The sequence below is a fragment of the Sceloporus occidentalis genome, unplaced genomic scaffold (genome assembly GCF_023333645.1).
Source record: "Sceloporus occidentalis isolate IW3139 unplaced genomic scaffold, rSceOcc1.0.p SCAF_12, whole genome shotgun sequence".
NCBI classification, from domain to species: domain Eukaryota; kingdom Metazoa; phylum Chordata; class Lepidosauria; order Squamata; family Phrynosomatidae; genus Sceloporus; species Sceloporus occidentalis.
In genome coordinates this window covers 321,266-342,171 of record NW_028316992.1, presented here as the reverse complement: position 1 = coordinate 342,171, position 20,906 = coordinate 321,266, and the positions used below count along the sequence as shown (strand labels likewise).

Genomic DNA, 20,906 nt, shown 5'->3' with positions numbered 1-20,906 from the left:
AGTACCTGAAGGACACCTGCAGCATGACAAATCAGTTCCTAGGGCAGAGTGGACTAGATAGTGAGGCGACCTCCCACACCCACACTGAACCCAGGAAATCAGTTTGTGCATGTAATGGATCAATAAAATCCAGACAGGCATTATTGCCAGTCAGCAATAGCCAGTCAGTAGCCACATGATCTGTGCAGATGAGGTTCTCTTGTCTACATTACCTTGAGTTGCTCCACAAAGTGTTTCCCTATGTTGATGCCAGAGTTGGGGTTGCCCAAGATGATTTCAAAATGGTCTTCAAGGGCAAGCCTTTCCCTCACATGGCTGAGACGTTCATAAGCCACCGTTGCCAGGGGGATGCAGGGAATCCTTAAGACCACCATCAGCCCATGTCCGCTGGGGCACTGCCGTGAAGAATTGATGAGATTCTGGGTGATTTCTAGAGTTTCAACAGTTGTGTAGTTTTTCATCTGGGACAAGCCACATACTGCCATCATGGCTGCAGAATAGTGCTGAACAAGGACAAATGTCCTTATCACTGCACTGTGCAGTCTGGGAAACCTTGAAAAAAAAACAATAATACCTTGTAAATGACACTTGGATGACAGAAGATAATGAACCTTTTCAACAGGAATCCCAGAATAGGAAGGAACGGTGCTCAGGCCCCCAAGACTTGGCTTCAAAATGATCTGGCAAATTTAGACCACTAAGATTTCTATATAGTTTACCCTTCACTAGAACAATCAATCAGAAATTTAAAAAATGAAGCATTAAGAAATATGAAGATGGTGATTGTCACTGAGCTCCCCCCACCCCAGGAATAATAAAGCTTACCTGCAATCTATCCTAAGCACGCTTACTTCAGAATAATGAACAACTGAGCACATGGAGGTCATGTCTGCATACACACTGAACCTATAAGAGTCTTCTTATTTAAGGATAGTTGAATCATAATGAATGGAGGAAATGATTTTCCCTCCTCTTGCAAGTAGGCAAAATTAGTAACAACCTGTGCACCACTGTTGAGCCTCCACACTTTAAAAATGCTGTGATGTGTGCATAAAATGAAGACTGGACCAAGTTAATATTACCCTTCTTTAATTTTAATCAAATTGTAAAGCAGAGATTTTTTACCTTTTCCCCAAAGCCATGACCATCGCTTCAAAAGAACTGTCGTAACGGAGCAATGGAAGGCTATGTCCAGAAAGAGTTGATTCAATAAATTCAGACAAACCATAATACTTCTTGTTTTCATGATACAACTCTGCACCCTAGAATAAATGAATATTATTTATTAACTATTAAAGGAGGGAGATATGATTGCTGTATAACAACAGTTTGGCAATTCTAGTCATCACATTATCACAAATACACATTCTTGCTCACTCAAACTGCTAGTCTGTGCCTAACATTTTGCCCCTTATCCTTGGCTAATACTACTTATCCTCTCAACCAAAATCCTCATCTATACTCATTTAGGGTTGCCTTGACTACACAATCTGATCAGGCAACCACCTCTGGCAGCAGTATTGCTGTGAGCTCAGTGATTAAGATGCAGTGTAGACACCAGTGTTCTTACTTACTGAGAAAACACCCCAGAATAACTGTTGGAATTTCAGGGCTACTAGGGCACTCTTTCAAGTAAAACAAAACTAACCATTGTATTTTTATTGTCAGCACATGGATGGTAAGCATAGAATCTCAGCTCTCAAAATCCCTAGATTTCATCTCAGTGGTAAGGCAGAAGGGAATAAAGCCTAAAAAGATATACAAAACATGGAGGAGACATGTGGCCCTCCAGACACTGGTCAGCTGCAACTCTTACCAGCCCCTAGCCAGCAAAGTCAATGGTGAGGAGTAGGAATGGGGGGGGAATTGAAAATATTTTTTAAATGGTTGAAAAATATGGATAAGCTGTACTGATACGAAACTTCATAGTTTGGGACCCGTTTGTGCTTTCATGCAGAAAATTCTGTACAAAAACTGTTATCTTCTACAAAACTGTTTTTGCAGTTTTTGAAGATTTTCTAAAATTTCTAAAATCACCCATTGCTTCCTTCAAGAACTAAGTTAGTAAAAAGTTATGTTCCTCATGTAATGAAAAAGAGTGTCCTGAAACCTGAGACCCAACCACCAAGAAAAAGCAGAACAACCATGAGATGCTTCAGATTTTGGGACTTGATTGGAGGAAATCTGCACAAATATACACAGTGGGCCCTCCCCTTATGTGGGGATCCGTTCTGGATCCCTCCGCCTAGGGAAATCAGCATATGCTGGAGCCCCACTGGAAGTAATGGGGCTCACGCCTGCAGCGCATGGCACACAGCTGCACATGTGCACCACAGGCGCGTGCCCCATTATTTCTTACAGGGCGTGCAAGGGGCTTTTCCGGCGTGGCTTTCAGCATATGAAGTTTTGGGCACAAAACATGTTTCCCATGCAAAAAGTATTTCCATACAATGTACAGTACATTAATTTCTGAACAAAAATACTGCATTTTGATTGGATATACAAAATACTGTTTTCTGCATAGGAACTTCCATAGTAATCAGTGTACTTTTGCAAACCTATTACTGTACCAAAAACATATTTCTTATGCAAAAACAATGTTTTGGTGTAGCAATCAGTGTATTGTTGTTGTTGTTATTGTGTGTCTTCAAATCATTTCTGATTTATGGCAATTCTATCACAGGGTTTTCTTAGCAAGGTTTATTCAGAGGTGTTTTGTCCTTGCCCTCCTCCGAGGCTGAGAGAGTGTGACCAGTGGCTTTCCATGGATGAGTGGAGATTCAAACCCTAGTTTCCAGAGTCATCATCCAAACTCAAGCCATTACACCACACTGGCTCCAGCAATCAGCATATACTGTATAAAAATACTGATTTTTGCATAACTAACAGGTGTTCCTAAAACACACACATACATTTTTTGCACAGAAAAATCATGTGTGTTGTTGCCAAAATGAATTTGCCTCAATGAAGTCCCAGAGTACAAACAGTAGTTGAAATATTACACAGAAAGCTTTGTATTCTCACAGAGCAGAGAAAAAAATTGCTGAATTTTTTAATCTTTTCATGCCGAAACAAAATATAAGAAAAGTTACATTCCAAGAAAGGAATGATGTGAGCTGCAGTCTAGTAACATCTGGTATAGAACATATCAAATTACTTCTAGTATACATGAAGATAACAATATGTTGAAGCTATCCATAAACATGAAGAGTGGGCACTCAGTTATCATCCTATCAGTGATTAGTTATGAATGGCTTCATCATGAGCCTTATCACACAAGAAAACGAAGTTGATACAAAGCCAGAGAGTAGCAGCTTTCTTCATGCCTTACTGCACAATGCTGTAGCACTTCAGTTCTCTTCCACTGGGACACAGTTGTAAAAGCATATCTTTTTTCTAGCTGAAAACAATCTGTTTAACGAAAGACACACTTTTACACCCATCTCCCACAGGAAGAGAACTGAAACACTATGACATCTGAAGCAAGGCACAGGTAAAGCCACTACTCTCCAGTTCCATTTCCACCTTGTTTTCTTATACTCATTGGTCTCAAAAGTAACTTTCCAAGCTCCGATCTGGAGGGCCAGAAATTGCCAACTCCTGCTGTAAAGGTGAAATGTGGAAGAATTGTGTGAAGCCTGGAAATTCACAAATATGGGTAAAAGTTTCCTTACTTTCTCAAGCATTTTGTCACAGCCTGTAAATAGCATGATCGTGATAGTAAAACTAGATTGGGAAAAAAGAAAAGAAAAGCTCACATAGATCCTAAGAATATCTTCTTACATTGTTGTATAGCGAAGGCCAGTGAATTTCATTATAAGGGCTGATGCGGGTGTATTGTGTTTGCAGCGCATAAGGGAAGGAAGTCACATGAAGCGTCACAATATTTGGAGCCTCTTTGACCTCTCTGCAGTTGAGCAGTCTGTCCACATATCCCATGGCTGGATCTGACTGGGGATAAAGGCTATGAACGGCACTGTTAAAAAAACAGAATATGCAGTCAATGGTTAGCAAAATAAACACTTAACATACGGTAAAACATCTGAACGTCCCATAGTTTTCCTTGGGGTGTTGAGGTAACCTGGACATCTCCCACATAATACAGTTATAACACTATGGTCCTTCTATAACTGCCATGGTAATATTCTATGGATTCCTGGTATTGGTTATTTAAGAAGATACATTTAAAATTCCAAATAGCAAATCTTGATTTTGCCATTTTATGTAAGAGACACAATTTTAATATGCCATTGTATAAAATGGAATATCCATGGATTTTAGTATCTAAGTGGGGTTCTGGAACCAAACCCCAGTGGATACTAATGGCCTAATGTATTTTTTAAAATGTACACTGATTTTGTATATTGTTTTACAGTATATGTTCTATGGTTGTATTTGATCACCTTGAAATATTTAGTTGCAAGTAATCCCCACTTGGCCACGGAATCCCACTGGATGACCTTGGGCAAGTCACACTCTCTCAGCCTCAGAGGAATGCAAAGGCAAACCCTATCTGAACAACTCTTGCCAAGAAAACCACGTGATAGCCTTAGGGTTGCCATAAGTCAAAAACAACTTGAAGGCACAAAACAACAAATACATAAGTGAATGGGTGGTGTCACAGTTATGCTATCATATGCAGCAAGAAAGGACACCATTAGAGACGTGTGTACTACAAAACTTTTAAATTATTATACTATAGATTATAATTGCATGTCACAACAACCACCTCATTCTGACACTTCCCTGAAAAAAGAAACCATTCTTACCTCACAAGGTCCCAGTGAGCATGGTCATGAATTAGTACAAAGAGTGTGTGTGGATTCTGCATAGAGTTTTGTAAAAATGCTTTAAATTTTGTCTGGGCTTCAGCATCAACTTTCACCACATATTGTTCCACCCTCTGCCTTGTAAGATGTTCTTTCTCCAGCCCAAGTTCTAATAAAACACCTAAAGAAAGACAAGGAATGTCAGTCAGCCTGCTGAAATTGCAGTGGCAATGCTGTTAACATTTCACACATTTGTGTCAGTAAGCACCTGATTGCCAAAGGTGGAACAGGGTCTGCTGATATGTCACTTCTGAAGGAGGAACACATATGAGGAAATCCACTTTCTCAAAGGAGCCCAAGTCAAGATTTTGAGTGCTGGAGTCTGCAATGGAGCAAACATGAGAGAGCAATTTCTGAGCCACTGCAAGCTGGAAAGGGCGGATCTGATGCTGCTCAATGTGATAACCTAGATGAGGGGAGGAGGGAAAGCAAAATAAAGTGAGAGACAAAGAAAGACTTAAACCTTATTTCTATGTTTTACAGGTTTTTCTTGTGTCTATAGAGCAAAATGTCAGAATCTGGAAGAAAAGTAATGTGGTATGTGACAGCAGCAATATCACAATCTGATTACATGGGCAAGTTCCTGGGGGGCTCCATGCATTAAGGATCTGGCCTTGGGGAAAGGAAGGCATGCCTGGCAGAGGTATCTGGAGGGATATACAAACTCTAGCAGTGACAAGGTTTGTTGTTATTGTGTGCCTTCATGTTATATCCAATTTATGGTGACCCTAGGGAGACCCTATAATGGGGTTTTCTTGGAAATATTCGTTCAGAGGAGATTTGTGCATTGCCTTCTCCTCAGGCTAAGAGCATTTGACTTGTCCAAGGTACACCCAAGAAAAAGCAAAAAGCCCACTTATGTGGGGGGGGGGGACTTTGGCCAAGATCCAAGAGTGTACTCCAGTAATCCACTGGAATGCTAGTTGAATACAAACTGAAATTTTCTTCCCTTCATCCTCCTGCTTGAGCCTTCCTTGGCACCGAAAACTGACTTCAAAGGGTCTCTCTGTCCTCCAAAGCAGATTTTTAGGGTACACATAGACTACAGGAGGAAGGGGAGATACTGGCAAAAGTAGCATGAGCCACCAGAGATACACCATTGGATCCTGGCCTGGATTCTCTCTTCCTCTGGCATTTTGAAATCTCTTTTCTCCCTCCAACAAGGGATGTAAGTTTTATAGTCAAATTAAGGCAGAGGATCTGCTGCATGTCCATTCAGGAACATTGCAAAGGAGAAAGAAACAGAGGTTAAATCACTCAGATCATCCTATTACAATAAGACAATTTGATATTTACTGAGATAATTTACAAACCAGCATTGTGCCAGAGAGGGATACCAGAGAGGGATGATCAAATGTCTATCTAGTCTAGTATCCTGTTTTGCACAGTATCCTACCCAATGGGCCTGGGAAGCCCACAGGAAGAGCACAAAGGAAACAGTCCATCCCTGTATCCCTGCTCAGCTATGAATCTTTACACGTACTTGTACATACAGCCGTTCCAGATGCATCCAGTGCTGCTTGTTTATTTGCTGCAGCAGAGAGAGATGGCAAAATGTGGGATCGGTTTTCTTGATAAAATTTGTCCAACAAAACATCAGTGTCACCATCTAGCAAAAAGAAAGATAGAATTCATTCTTTTCTGTTAAATCGTTATTTTATGTTGCACCATGAAATCCCAGTTGTAGTATCCCCCAGCCAGAACCAAGGCCTTGTCTGCCTTTTAAGAAAGATCATTATATTTCAAATGCACTTATGTTAACCAATGGAAGAAGCAGAAAACAGCTCAATTTAGTTTCTAGATTTCATGTTTTTGAAGCCAAATTCCTAATTAAGTTAAGCTGAAAACAACAGGTGAATTCTGTTCTTATACAGGAAGTACTGTAGCTTTTAGTAAGAATTTTGTAGAACCTAGTTTTTTGTGGGTTTTTCGGGCTATGTGGCCATGTTCTAAAAGAGTTTATTCCTGACGTTTCACCAGCATCTGTGGCTGGTATCTTCAGAGAAGATGCCAGCCACAGATGCTGGCAAAACGTCAGGAATAAACTCTTCTAGAACATGGCCACATAGCCCGAAAAACCCACAAAAAACTTAGTAGAACCTTTGTAAAATCCAAGCGATGAACTCTAGGCTAGTAAAGGTCTTTAATATGTTGGATAACTGTTCACCTATCCTTAATGCATTTCTAACAGCCTAATCATTTGGGGTGGCATTGTTTTTCAGAGAACATGAATGAGAGGGAACTTAAAATATTCCACCAATTTCACAATATGCAACAGAAGCAAAGCACCAATGGCCATGCTACATCTTAAGCTACAAAAAAAGACAGAACTTCTGTATAGTTAATAATTTTGCTAGAGATCAAGTCACATGAATGATTAAACTACCTAGCTATGATCTAACTCAGCTCCCACCATTCAAACTGGTGCCTGCCTAATGTCTTGGGTAATAACTCCCCTCAGCTCCAGCCAGCACAGTCAACAGATATGGATGATTGAAGCTACAGTTCAAAACATATGGAGGGCACCAAGCTGGAGAAGGCTGCTCTAGATTCTTAGAAATTCTTTAAAAAGACTGCCTCTGTAAACTATGCCATGGCATACCTGGACAGAGAGAACTGAAGAAGGCCCCCAGAGCCTCTGCTTTCCCAGTAACTAGTTCATAATTAACTTCTTTCTGGTATTCTGCTGGAGTGAGCATACTTTCGGATAGTATTCTTGCTTGGTATTTCCCTGAGAAATACAAAAAATAAGGGAAGGAAAAGTTACTGTTATATGCAATTCAATTCATTTGCAAGTATGACACAAATAATTCTCACCAAAATTTCACCGGATCCAAGGATACATACAAAAGTCCATGAAATGGTAACCTTTCTGAAGTGAAGCAAGTCTGGGCTTGTATCAGAAACTGCTGGGAAACCTTACACTGGCTGCCAAGTTCAACAGACCACTCAGAAACCCCTTTACTGAATTTTGAATGTGCACAACAGAACAGCAGGATATATGAAATAAAGTAAAAGTTACTACTAAAACTCAGTTCTTTTTCATTTACATTTGGCTGATATACCCCAATGATATCATTAGAAACATAATGCAAAGTGGAGTGTGTCAAGCCAAGAACTGCCAAATATAAGCTTTAAAGTTTGCAATTTAATTTTAAAATACTACTAGTTTTCATAAAAGTTCAGAGGATTGCTCTATTCTGCTCTCCTGAGCCCTGTTGAGAGATTTTAAAAGCTTCTTAATGGGAAGAAACATGTAATTCCCTTCTGAAATCAATTTAGAACATACAATCATTAGTAGAATCTAAAGAATTAGGGATACAATTTATTTCTGGCTGTGGATGTGCCTTCAAGTCACCTATCAATTTATGGTAACCCCATGAATTTTACAGGGTTTTCTTAGCCAAGGAATACTCAGAAGTGGTTTTGGCAGTTCCTTCCACTGAAATATGGCCCACAGCACCTGACATTCATTGGCTGTCTCCCATGCAAGTACTAACTAGGGCTGATTCTGCTTAGCTTCCAAGATCGGTGAGATCTGGCCCTTCTGGATATTAGGTCCTTTATCATTTGTTTAAATGTAACATTGATCAACTGTTTACTTTGCAGAATGCCTAACATCTTTTTTTGTCCTGCAGTTCATTTTCACAGCAGAGCCCAGGACAATCTGACATATGGTTTTTATATATATATATATATATATATATATATATATATATATATACACACACACACACACACACACACACACACACACACACAGAGAGAGAGAGAGAGAGAGAGAGAGAGAGAGAGAGAGAGAGATTTAAAAGGTTACTTTTTGGACTACAGCTCCCCCAAATCCCAGAATCTATCTAATCAGAGGTGTAGTCCAGAAAAATAACTTTCTCAGATCCTATATATGAACAGAGCTTGGAGCATTTCTTCTAAAAAGAAGTTTGGGTTGTTATTCATTGGGGTCATGTTTTTCCATTATTATTGCCCCAGGTACAAAAGCAACATCCCTAGGGGGAAAGCATCTTTTGAGGGTGCTGTTGTGTTAGGCTTGAAAAAAATAACAGCACATCTTGTTATCCCCCCAAAAATAAAATATATAGTGAATTATTATATGTTCATCAGATATACACCTAGCTGTATAGCAGAGATGTTCATTGGAATCCTGCATATTCATCAGAATCCTGTATGGCTTATGTTATGTAACTTTACATACATCTAGTTACAAAGCAGAGGTGCTAAGAAACCCCTTTACTGAATTACAAATGTGTGTAATGGGACACCAGCAAGAGCACACAAAGCACATCAGGCACTTTAACAACTCTGCTATGTAGTAACTTAACAGCAGCCCTCTGCTGAATACAGATGCAATTCTAATTCCTGTAGAAGCAAGTCCACTTACAAAGACATAAGGTCCCAACAGGATTCTAGTGGTTATTTTGAGCATGTTACCTCCAAGCTCTGCCTATGACCATAGAAGAACATGATCTTTAGAAGAAGCAAATGTTAGAAACTCAATGGCCAGACATGCAGGCATCCTTACGCACACTATAGTCTTGAACCGTTCAGTAATTACATCATTTTGTCAGCATAAATCTTAATTTCTTACACTTCGTGCACTAGCAAAATTCTTTGTATGCCACACTGGTGTGATACAGGGGATGGAGTTTAGGGTTTAGATGCTAGACAACATGTCTTAGGTGTTTATCACACAGAGGTTTTTGCAGCTCAGATCCGGGGTGACTCCTGGTTCAGCTATGCAAATTCACATTATAACGTGAATGTTTTATCACACATGGTTGCCCTTCCATTGCCCTTCCGAATCGAGGGGGAATCGAATCCAAGACAAGGCGTGTAATGCGCATTCAAGCAAAGCGGAGTGAGTGCAAATTGTATTACCACACCAGTGGGATTCAACGATTTGAATCGGCACCCTTGCAAATGCTCACTGGGGGTCTGAACTCATCATGACCTTGTACGTTTCTGGGGTGAAAGGGGGCGCAAGTTCTTGTTCCCTGTTTCGCATAACTGTGTGACTGCGTGAATATTCGCCTTGTGAATATTTCTGTGTCTTCTTCATCCCCCTTTTTTATTTTCCCTTCCATTTCAGCAATTTCAGCACACACATAGATAGATAGATAAATAGAGAGAGAGAGAGAGAGAGAGAGACAGACAGACAGACAGACAGATCTGTATATTCACATTCACACACATAAAAAATGAGATGCGCTGAAAATTGCCCTGAAAGTGAAAGGACCACCAAAAGGAAATGGGGGAAATTACAGCACTGCATTAAGGGAAATTTGCAACCCGGGTTTGGGGGGGGGGGGTTGCAGTGGTGTACCAGAGCAGAAGCAAAGTTGCATTCCGCACCAGACCAATTTGGAGTGAAATTGAAGTGAGCCTGAAAGTGAATTCTGTGAATTCACTTTTTTCCGAATTCATCAAAATGAGGAGTCACTTTGGATTCACTGCGGAAGTGCCACGGAAGGAGCTCCCATAGAAAGGAATCTCGTCTGATAACACATTCATGTTATAACATGAATTCGCATTGTTGGACCTGCAGTCACGTCGGATCTGAGCTGCAAAAACCTCAGTGTGATAAACACCTTAAACAAAATCCTGTTTTATATTCTCAACAGTTACATACAAGCTCTAAGTCACTCAGTAATGAAAATGCTAGAATGTCCCATGTTTTTCCGTAGCAGCTCACCTGTTACAGCAATGCAAGAATCAATGGTTCTGTTCCTACCAGCGCATATGATCACCACATAGTTGGTCTTCACTAGCTTTCCCTCAATGAGCATCTTAAACATTTCTGAGAGCCCCTCTGCTAAAGAATAGTTGCACTCAATGATGTGAACGCTGTCATTACATGAGCTGGCTGCTAGTCCTGCTAGCCAGGGAAGCTGAGCTGATGTCACTGGGGCAATTGGGCCAGGAACCTGAGGAAAAGCTTGTGGAATGGCTTGTTGATACTGACGGATTTCCGAAAGATGAGATTCCCGCCACGAGCGCATGAAAATCTGCTCCAAGTCTTCGATCAAAGGTACCTGGTCTGAAGCTAGGAAAAAACAATATAGAGGCAGAAGTGATCATACATTAGGAGTCATTCTGTTTACAAAATTATTCTCCTCTTTGCTGAGCACAGTATCTAAATTAAGCTTATTGCAGATGTCTAATTCCACTGATTTCACACATGGCATGGCATGGGCCAGCCGTCCCAACCTGCTCCTCCTGACTACAATTTCCACTGTCCCTGTCCAGCATGGCTAGTGATGGGATCTGTAGATACAGGACTGAGGAAGTCTGTCACAGGCTTTCCTAAAGTTAGCCCTTATATAAGTTAGCATGAATGTTTTGCTTTCTTTGTCACAGTAAATTCTGCAAAAAAATCCAGAGCCCTCAATGTTTATAGACTTCTTTATTTAGAGCAGAATACTGCTGTAAGTAAAACTGCTAAAACAGAGAGCCCACACTTTCTAGCAAATCCTACAAATTATGATGTACCTCAGGAACTCCCAACATCACATTTTAGTGATAATTCTAATCCCCATAGTAGGGGACAATAGATGATGTGTGTAAAATATGTGAATATATGTTGCATAAAATAGCCTTAGAATACAGTGGACCCTTGGTGTCTGCTGCAATTTGGTTCCTGAATCCTCTGTGGATACCAAAATCTATGGAAACTCATGTACCATTAAATAAAATGGCATAGGCCTGAAACAGACGGGCTGGAAAAACTCTGGTGGGGCCGTGCTGGCACAATTTGAGCCAGGGCTGCAGTGACCACACGTGTCCAACCCCGATCTGGGCTGCCGCCATAGCTTTGAACTGGGCCAGCAAAAGGGGCGATATTTTACTGCTCTTTTTTGGCCTGGTTCTTTTCAGATGACACAGGTCTGTCATAGTTTCCTGCCATGTTTGAGGCATGTATAATGATAATAATAATAATAATAATAATAATAATAATAATAATTTGCATTCCTCTTTTTTACAAAGGAATCAAAGCGGATCCCAAAAGTATAAATAAAACATCAAACAATTAAAAATTACAATTCCCATTAAATCATCTATGCTGAGAACGCAGTGGGAAACTGTGTCATTTGGCCCATCTGTTTTTGGCCCTAGTAAAAGATGTCTTTCATTTTTTAAAAAAATGGCAAAATCAAGCTTTGCTTTTTGGAATATATAATATTTTCAAGCTGTGGATGGTTAAATCCATGGAAATGGAGGGCTGTCTGTAAAAGCCGTCTACCTCTGGGATGGAGAATATGTGACCCTCCAGATGTTGCTGGACTGTTGTTGTTGTTGTTACAGGAAAGACGATGCCACCTAAACATGAGGAAGAACTTCCTGACAATGAGAATGAAATCCTGGAGAGTGATGGAGCATCCTTCTTTGGGAGGTTTTAAACAGAGACTGGATGGCCATGTTCAGAGTGCTTAGATTGCGTCTTCCTGCATGGCAAGGAACTGGACTGGATGGCCCTTGTGGCTTCTTCCAACTCTATGATTCTAAGAACTCCCACCATTCCTCACCACTGGCTAGGTCTAATGGGATTTGTAGTCCACAGCACACAAAGGGCAGTCAAGCCTGGCAGTATCCTCTGGTTTTTGATTTCTAGGCAGAGCTTGAAAACGTGAACTTTAATTTTTTATACGGTTTAGATACATTGTAACTCTTGATTGTTGTCACATCTAAAACAAGCATAACTAAAAATTAACATCAATCAAAAGTTACAATGTACTTAAACTATAAAAAAATTAAACATGTTAAAATCATAAACCATTAAAAACAAAACAACAAACATAAGGTCCTGAACACAAACGGGACAAGTAGTTTTTGTGCATAAGGCCATGATTCCTAAACTGGAAAAAAAGATGGGACATCGATATCATCATCACAGACAACTGGTAAATGTGGCAATTCATATTAAATTTTTCTAGGTTGTCTTATATGTTGAAAGAGGAAACTCACCAAGTTGAACAAGGTAATAGACTGTTAGTAAGAGTTGCATTTCCTCTGAAATAGGTTGCATTGTAGAGGCTCCATATTGTTCATAAGCTCTAGAGATAGACTGTGCATTTTTGTAACATGTATATAAAAGAGGACTCACTATGACATCATTAAGGTTCCCACAAAGATAAGGAAAGTTTCCATGCCCTGTAAAATAAAGCACAATGTAGAGTACTGGGATTCCATGTGTTCTGTACCAAAGAAGTAGACCAGACTTGTTTTAAATCCCTTGTTTTATAGTTACCTTTAAATATGACAGGCTTTGCTTTATATATTTGAAGTAAGTTATCAGGAATTGAAACTGGCTCTCCAGAGGCCACCACCGGAGACGACGCTGGTCCTAGCATGGCAGCATGAGGTACACAGGATAAGCCTCCTCCTCCTCCATCTATAAATCAATTCAGAAAGATTAATCAGAAATATATGGCTGCAGTAAACATATTTATTCAAAATATTGGTTCAAAAAACAGGGAAAGAACCAACACACCATTCCACTTCTGATATCAGAAACTGTGCAACAAAAAAAGGCCAAAGACAATGTGTGCTAGTTGCAGTTCCTTCCAGATCTATGATTCTATGATTCTACATAGTCTAGGTATTCTTGGCTTAATTCAGTGCACATCATTGCTTCTCTGAAGCTTGAGGAAGAACCTCACAATTCCCTTCAGTAAACATAGCCAGTAGCCATAATTCAAACAGCAATTGATTCCTATTTCTGACACTATAGCTCCTGATACATCTCTCTCCTTCTTGTTACCATTTCTCCCAGTCCTGCCCTGGTGGCAAAGTGGTTAATTGCCTGTGCTGCAGCCACTCACTCACAAACCACAAGGTGAGTGAGTTTAATCCCAGCCAGGGGCTCAGGGTCAACTCAGCCTGGCATCCTTTCATAGGTTGCTAAAATGAGCACCCAGCTTGTTGGGGACAATTAGCTTATAAATGGTAAACTACTTAGGGAGTGCTTAGGTGCACTGATAAGTGGTATAGAAATGTACTTGCTATTGCTTGCTATTGCCCTCACATCCCACATCAATAAAGTCAACATTTTCTTAAACTCAGCCTGTAACCCATAGTTGAGGAGCCCTTAGCTTAGAACACTTCCTTTTTGACTTCCCTTCCCTTTTCCAACTCAAGACTGAACAAGGAAGCTGAGGCAATAGATACATAATTAACTTTTTATTTGTTGTTGCTGTTGTTTTATTGCTTGTCACTTAAACGATCTGAGAGCCACACTCATATTTTAGATTTGAATTTGGCATGTAACATCATGCCAAATATTACTACCATCCCATCAATGTTCTCAGCTCAGGAAGTAATGTAATAAATTTCATTAGAATATATAAGAATTCAAATGTGATAACAATTATAAGTAGTTTGATAAGCACCTCAGTTAATATCTAAGAGAATCCCCTGTCCTTCCCTATAACTATGGCTAAAATGAAGAAAACTAAGCATTACCTTTGTTGTTGTTTTGTGCCTTCAAGTTATTTCTGACTTATGGTGACCCTAAAGCTTCCAGGAATTTTAATCTTGTTCTAATTTGGAAACTTTTTCTGCAAACAAATGGTGCCCTCTGTTAAAGATAAAAGTGTCACTGTTCTCCCTGCTTTTTTCAACAACAACAACAACAACAATGCAGTCTACCTCTGCTTTAGTCTACTAATTCACAAACTGACATATGGTCAGAGCCCATCTAAAAAATGCAGTGTTTCTTTAGGAAAAGGGAAAAAAAGTGTAGAGAACCTTAACTTACCATTTTTACTTCTGTTTGCAATTTGTGGGTTGGGCTGTAAATTCCAGGCTTCGTTGGAAGATGGGGATTCCGGTGACCATCCTTTGTGGCGTTTTTTAGGTGGTCCTGGGTTTGTTAAAGTGCCTAAGAATATTAAGAACCCAGAAACTAATATTTTAAAAGGACCCACATTTTTTTTTCTTTTGGAAAACCGCATGATTGAACATTTACTTTCGAAATGTTCAAGGTGCGTTTCCATAAGCACAAGAGGGGGTACAACAATAAGACACATACAAAAAAAAAAAAAAAACCACATACTGAATCTATAGCTACTTGACATCATATAACATGATTTTTAAACAGTTGTACACAGTACACTATACCATCAAGGAAAAACAGTGAAGAGAGAAGTCTATGTCTGCAACGAAATACAAAGATGAAATTAGATGTAACAAGCCATGGATAGGGATATCACATTGGCCTAAATCCTGTTGTTAATCCTGATTAGACTAGATCCACTGAATCAATGGGGCTTTATCTAACTCTTGATTTACCATCAAGGCATTAAATGTGCCTACTCCAGTAGACTTATTCAATAGGTTTCCAGCCAGAGTGTGTTAAATAGCCACACCTGTCTTCTCCAAGTGCGCTCTAGATGGGCTGTACCCTTCAACATTTCATAGACAAAAACTAGGACCCATGTGACCAAGCTACATCAGGACATCACAAATAGTTTTTAAAATATAATAATATTTTAAATAATATTTTTAAATAATATCATAATCAAATATCTTTCCGTGATTAGTTTGGAGCTTAACATGTTTAGGTTTGCAACCTCTAAAGGGCCAATGTCCTTGCGCTAGTTTATTTTACAACTTTTCCCACATGGTGGCAGCATGCTGCTATTTGTGCAACAGCTGAGTTATTCATTTTTCTTTCCCTCGCAAACCCAGAGGGAGAAGCTCCCATGTCAATAAAACACTATTGCTGTAAATCCTTGTCACATTCTAATGCTGACCTATCTGAAAACAACACCCTCTTGCAAATCCTAAAGCTATTTGAAAAGACTGTTCAAATCGATTTCCAGACAAGCAAGGAAACAAAAATGGCCCTGGGCTGAAAAGACACACAAATGGAACGTTTTGCCATTCCTAGTAAAGTTTGCACTAATATTTATTGTCCTGCATTTGTACTATGAATAGGGCAACTTTGATTCCTAGCACTGTGTTCTCCGTTCATAGAAAAGGTACAGCACGGTTCAGCTCAAATTCTGAGCAGAGTAGATTGCATTCTGCTTTGTTTGTTCAGAACTAATAGATACACTGACCTTTAGCGAAACAGAAGAAATAATGAGATGAATCTGGTCTTAGTCATACCTGACTCAATTAGAATTATGACTTATATATACAAATCCTACTGATTTCAACAGGTCTACACTTCCATTAAATTTAACCAACAATTGACAAAAGTGTGTGTGTGTGTGTGTGTGTGTGTGTGTGTGTGTGTGTATGAAAGAGAGAGAGAGAGAGAGAGAAGAATCAGACTTGGTAGTTGACCTCGTGATCTTAAACAAAAATACTCAGAAGTTAAGTCTCAGTGATTTCCATGATGCTAACATACAGATTAGTGTTGCCTATTTAAGACTATATTCATTGAATTTCTAGTGCAAAACAATTTACTATACTTAAAAATCATGACCTCAGCACACTTATTTAAGAATTTATATACTAGCCACCAATGTAAATATTTCCGTATCAGTTTACAGTAAAAGAAATATGCACAAGAAAAACACACAAAAATTGGCCAGTAAAATGAACGCAGAAGGTAAATTAAATGCAATTGTTTAAGAGGTAGTAAGTAACAGAAGCCATTATATGTGTTAGGTTGCTGAAGAAATATGATTCCAGAGCCCTGTCCTAATATAGCATTTTCTGCACAGGAAATATCTTTCCTATGCAGAAAATTCTGTTCCAAAAAAGGCTTCTTCCTATGTAGAAAATTCTGTTGTCTATGCAAAACACCTACATGCAAATTCTGCCCAAAGAAGGTCCTAAACTGCAAAGATGGTTGTCAGCCCAGGATTTTTCTCATCAGAGTTTCTTGACACTCAAGGAACATGTTTATAGACATTTTCTTCTAAATATTTCCGAACAGTTTTTCTATCCCTGTTGTAAAGATTTATTCAACCATGTATCTTTAGTGTATGGATAACTCCTTAGATGTTTTTTCTTTCAGTATTTTCTATTGTGAATTGCCTTGTGAGGGATTATTGAGGCAGAAAAATATTAAGGAAGGAAGGAAGGGAGGAAGGAAGGAAGGAAGGAAGGAAGGAAGGAAGGAAGGAAGGAAGGAAAGAGAAAAGAAAATGGGGAAGGGGAAAGAAAGAAGGAGATACCTAATACTTGTGGCCTTGTCATGGAAGATAAACCACTTTTCACCGAGTGTTGCTGAGGAGAGTCTTTTCCATTGTAGACTGCTTGGCATGCAACTGATGGGAGATGATCAGGTGCTGTGTCAATGAGAAGCATAAGAAATATAAGGTTATTCCATAGATGCCACTGTATATGGGACACAATAGTCATAAACACAAACCTCCCTGTCAGGTTCCCTTTCAGCAACAAGGTAAATTTAAGAAAAATAACAGATATTTATAAAAGCTCTGCATATATTCATTAACAGAAATGGGTCCAAGGAAAGAACCATGTCATTCACATAATCAAATAATCAAAATGGAACCCATAGCCAAAACAACCAGGTAAATGTAACCAACAAGTGAGAGTTTGTTCTTAATTAGTTAACCTTCGTGTTTCAGCAAAAACATTTTGCACTTTCATAGTGCTGAGTATCTTGTGTACATCAAGTGATAACAATAACAGTAACAGTCACAGCCATTTATATTTCAGGTTGCAGAACAAAAAAAAATATGGAAAAGTCAAAGGGGTGAATATTTCTGCAAGGATCTGTACTCCATGATTTTGTGCCATGCATATTTAAAGGCTTATCTACATTGAAAGATGGTTTCTCAGGGGGTAGATATTGCACTTTTACCATATCTGGGCATCTCATAATAATATTAATTGAGAGAAACAGGGATGTTTGGTGTGACCAAACCTTTTATACCCATACCTCCCCATGTTTACTGGAAAAATCTGAAAGGAAAATGTAGATGCAGAAACATGCCAGGTAGACTTTTGTAACAGTGTCTGGGTGAACAAGGATACATTCTCCCCAGATTTTCCCACTAAAAATGGGAATGCTGTGGATGAAAAGGATGTAACCAAAGAGTATATCCCTGTGCCCTCCTCATGTATCCTATTGCTGAGCACCTGAACAGGGTTATGGTTGAACTCCACAATATTCTTATTTTCATAGTTTTTTGTGGGTATTTCGGGCAATGTGGCCATGTTCTAGAAGAGTTTTTTTCCTGACATTTCGCCAGTATCTGTGGCTGGCATCTTCAGAGAACATTCTCTGAAGATGCCAGCCACAGATGCTGGCAAATCGTCAGGAATAAACACTTCTAGAACATGGCCACATAGCCCAAATAACCCCCAAAAACTATGGATGCCGGCCATGAAAGCCTTCGACTTCACATTCTTATTTTCAACCGACTGAATAAAGCTGAAACCCAGGAATTACCTATGCATGGTAGGTACCCTGTCATACTTCTACAGTCCTAGGCTACTTCTACAGTCCTAGTATTCTAATTGAATCACAAATCAGTTGCCTTTTCTCTATCCAAGGAGTATTTTATATGTCCAAAAAGAAAAACATAGAATGAGACTTAATATTTACCCATCTGATGCATCCCAGCTTGAGCAACTGGATGTGCTGCTAAAACAGGCTCATTTGTGACAGTAGCTGGGGAGCCTGTATTCTCTGGAGGTGGGAATAATGTGTTGGAACAAGTATTGGATGAGCATTGCCGGGTTCTGAACTCTAAAAAAGCAAAATGTTGTATGTTCAGGGAGAGCTGTTCACATCATATTTGCAAACTTTTTATACAGTCACTGAAGTTTTGTGTATTCATTGCAGACAGAAGCACATCTATTACTGCCTATAATAGGATCATGATCTTTGCATGCATCTATCCATATTCTTGTATGTACACTTGTCCCTCCATATACACTAGGGTTAGGGGCACAAGACCCCTGTGAATATGGAGAAAGGCAAGTAACAAAAACCATGTTTTTTACCTGAGAGGACACATCTCTAGGAATCTCTAGCTCCTCCAGGGCAACTCTGTAGTCAACATTCGGCAGACACTGACCATAGAACTGCACTGGAGGAACTACAAATGCCCAGTAGAGTATTCTCTCTAGGAATCTCTATGTCTTTTAGTGCAACTTTTAGTTACAGTTGATCATAGAGTTGCACTGGATGACCTAGATATTCCTAGAGAGAGCATATTAATCCAATCCGTGAATAATTAAATCCGCAAATATCAAAGCTGCAAATATGGAGGGATGATTGTATTTGCAAGTATCCCCAAGAGCTCAGAGCAAAAAGTGAGCTTCATAGGAGCTTGGTGAGAAAAGTCAGACTGAAGCACATTAGGCTGTGTGTAATGTTAGCCCTCTCCACCGGCTAAAAGCTGTTAATTCACACTTATTATGGTGCATGGATTTGCTACAAGTAAGCCATCATTAGACATAAGCTCTCTAATGTTAAACAAAACTAAATCATACAGTATATGAGAGTGTGCAACAGACACATATAATAGGGGTCACAAATCTTGATGTGTCATACACAAGATTTGTGACTCCCATTGTATATGACTGTTGCACACTCTCATATATGATTTAGCTTTGTGGACCTATTGTTTACTACACGGTCACCTTCATTTCTCACTCTCAGCATGTTCCAGTGCAAACATTGAAAGGCAGTAAAGCCTCAAACTGCACTTGATCTTCATACCTTCATATTTCAGAACCAAATGTTCCACATGCTACAATCCTACTGTTGTACCATAATGGCCCTCACCACTTTGAAGTCACAAATCTTGTGTTGAAGTAAACTGTAAGCACTCAATACCATCACTGCCACCACAGCCCTTTCTTGCATTAGGAGGCAATCTGCCTGATTCTTCTTCCTCAAGAAATAGGAGGAAGATTATAAAAGGACATATATGATCATTTTCCAGTTTATACTGAAGGCATACTAGAAGCATGTAAATGTTTATATTCCATCTGTAAGGGAGCTACTTAGGTAAATATGTTAATCAGGCTAGCAGCTTGAGATTCAATTACTTCAGTTTTTGAAAATGTTTATAAAAGAATGTTCAGCATCTCCTATATCTTAGCTTTATCTCTAACATTTTTTTTATTGATGGCACCTAAATCCTTCGAAAGCAATTCCAGTACTCCAAAGGGCCAGCTTCATTATCTCACCTGCCCCCTTCCAGCAAATTGCAGATCCTTTGGTAAGAGTTCCCTGTGCATTCCTGACCAGATAATACTTTAAGTGTTTCTGTTTCTTGGGCTGAGTGGTCAGCTTAAGATTGATGTGATTGGAAAACTCGGTAAAGTAGCAGAAACCTTTCTTGCCACAGCCGACACAATTGCCAGAGAAACCTGATAAAATAAACAACACAGAGAGATGAGGTGAGATAAGCAAACTAGCACAGATAATGCATTTCAATTTATTTGGAGTGGCTATTAAGAATATACTTCATCAAATTCTCTCCTCCCCCCCTTTACAAAAAGACATGTAAATATTGTTCAGTGTCAGGTTTTTCTAAATAAAAGTCTATATATAATAACTACCCCCATCTCCATAATGTGTAGTTTTAATGATATTTCAGAGAAGGATGGAAATCCCATTTCTCTTTGTTAAGACTGCCAGGCAGGGAGATCAATAAGGTGATAGAAGTAGAGAAGAATGATAAATTAATATAACAGAATGAGCAAGCCTGAGTATACATTTTAAACATAAGCAGTGGTAAGCAGAACAATACAAGGCCTATCCAATTTTAGCTTTGAGCACATCAATTTAGCTTTGAATACACCTGTGAATGTTGTTTTTCATAGATTGGCACTGATGTGTCAAATGCTGGATCTGGTATGTTATGGCTTATAAATGCAACCAGCTCCAACTACGGCTGACTGAGAAGTTCATTTCAGATTGTTTTCTCCAATAATTTATCAAATAACATTTCTTCATATATTGAATAAAAAGAACTTGAGATTAAAAGGGAGAAAATGAAGAAGAACCAAAGCTGATCCAAACCTGGGCGTTAAGTGGCCAAGTCTTACAAGTCTCGAGTATGAATTCCTACAAATTTAATCATGTTAGAACTGAATTTGAGTTGCCAGCTCTTTTTTCTCAGA

General features: G+C 39.2%; 1 protein-coding gene across 5 annotated transcripts in view; it reads right to left on the bottom strand.

The window, feature by feature from the left end:
• The window catches only part of LOC149305191 (protein GREB1-like), a 70,434-nt gene that overhangs the window by 26,661 nt on the left and 22,867 nt on the right, over positions 1-20,906 (bottom strand). For 4 of the 5 annotated variants that reach the window (XM_089477839.1, XM_089477843.1, XM_089477841.1 and 1 more), the window contains 14 exons: positions 19,968-20,150; positions 18,373-18,516; positions 16,973-17,086; positions 14,599-14,721; positions 13,090-13,233; positions 12,807-12,992; positions 10,537-10,887; positions 7,432-7,560; positions 6,313-6,438; positions 5,038-5,235; positions 4,770-4,950; positions 3,784-3,976; positions 1,126-1,262; positions 213-552 (listed from right to left, as the gene is read on the bottom strand). In XM_089477839.1, coding sequence (XP_089333965.1) covers positions 213-552; positions 1,126-1,262; positions 3,784-3,976; positions 4,770-4,950; positions 5,038-5,235; positions 6,313-6,438; positions 7,432-7,560; positions 10,537-10,887; positions 12,807-12,992; positions 13,090-13,233; positions 14,599-14,721; positions 16,973-17,086; positions 18,373-18,516; positions 19,968-20,150 — 2,549 coding nt within the window. The remainder of the gene's footprint in view (positions 1-212; positions 553-1,125; positions 1,263-3,783; positions 3,977-4,769; positions 4,951-5,037; positions 5,236-6,312; positions 6,439-7,431; positions 7,561-10,536; positions 10,888-12,806; positions 12,993-13,089; positions 13,234-14,598; positions 14,722-16,972; positions 17,087-18,372; positions 18,517-19,967; positions 20,151-20,906) is intronic. The other variant, XM_089477840.1, reaches the window with a different exon arrangement.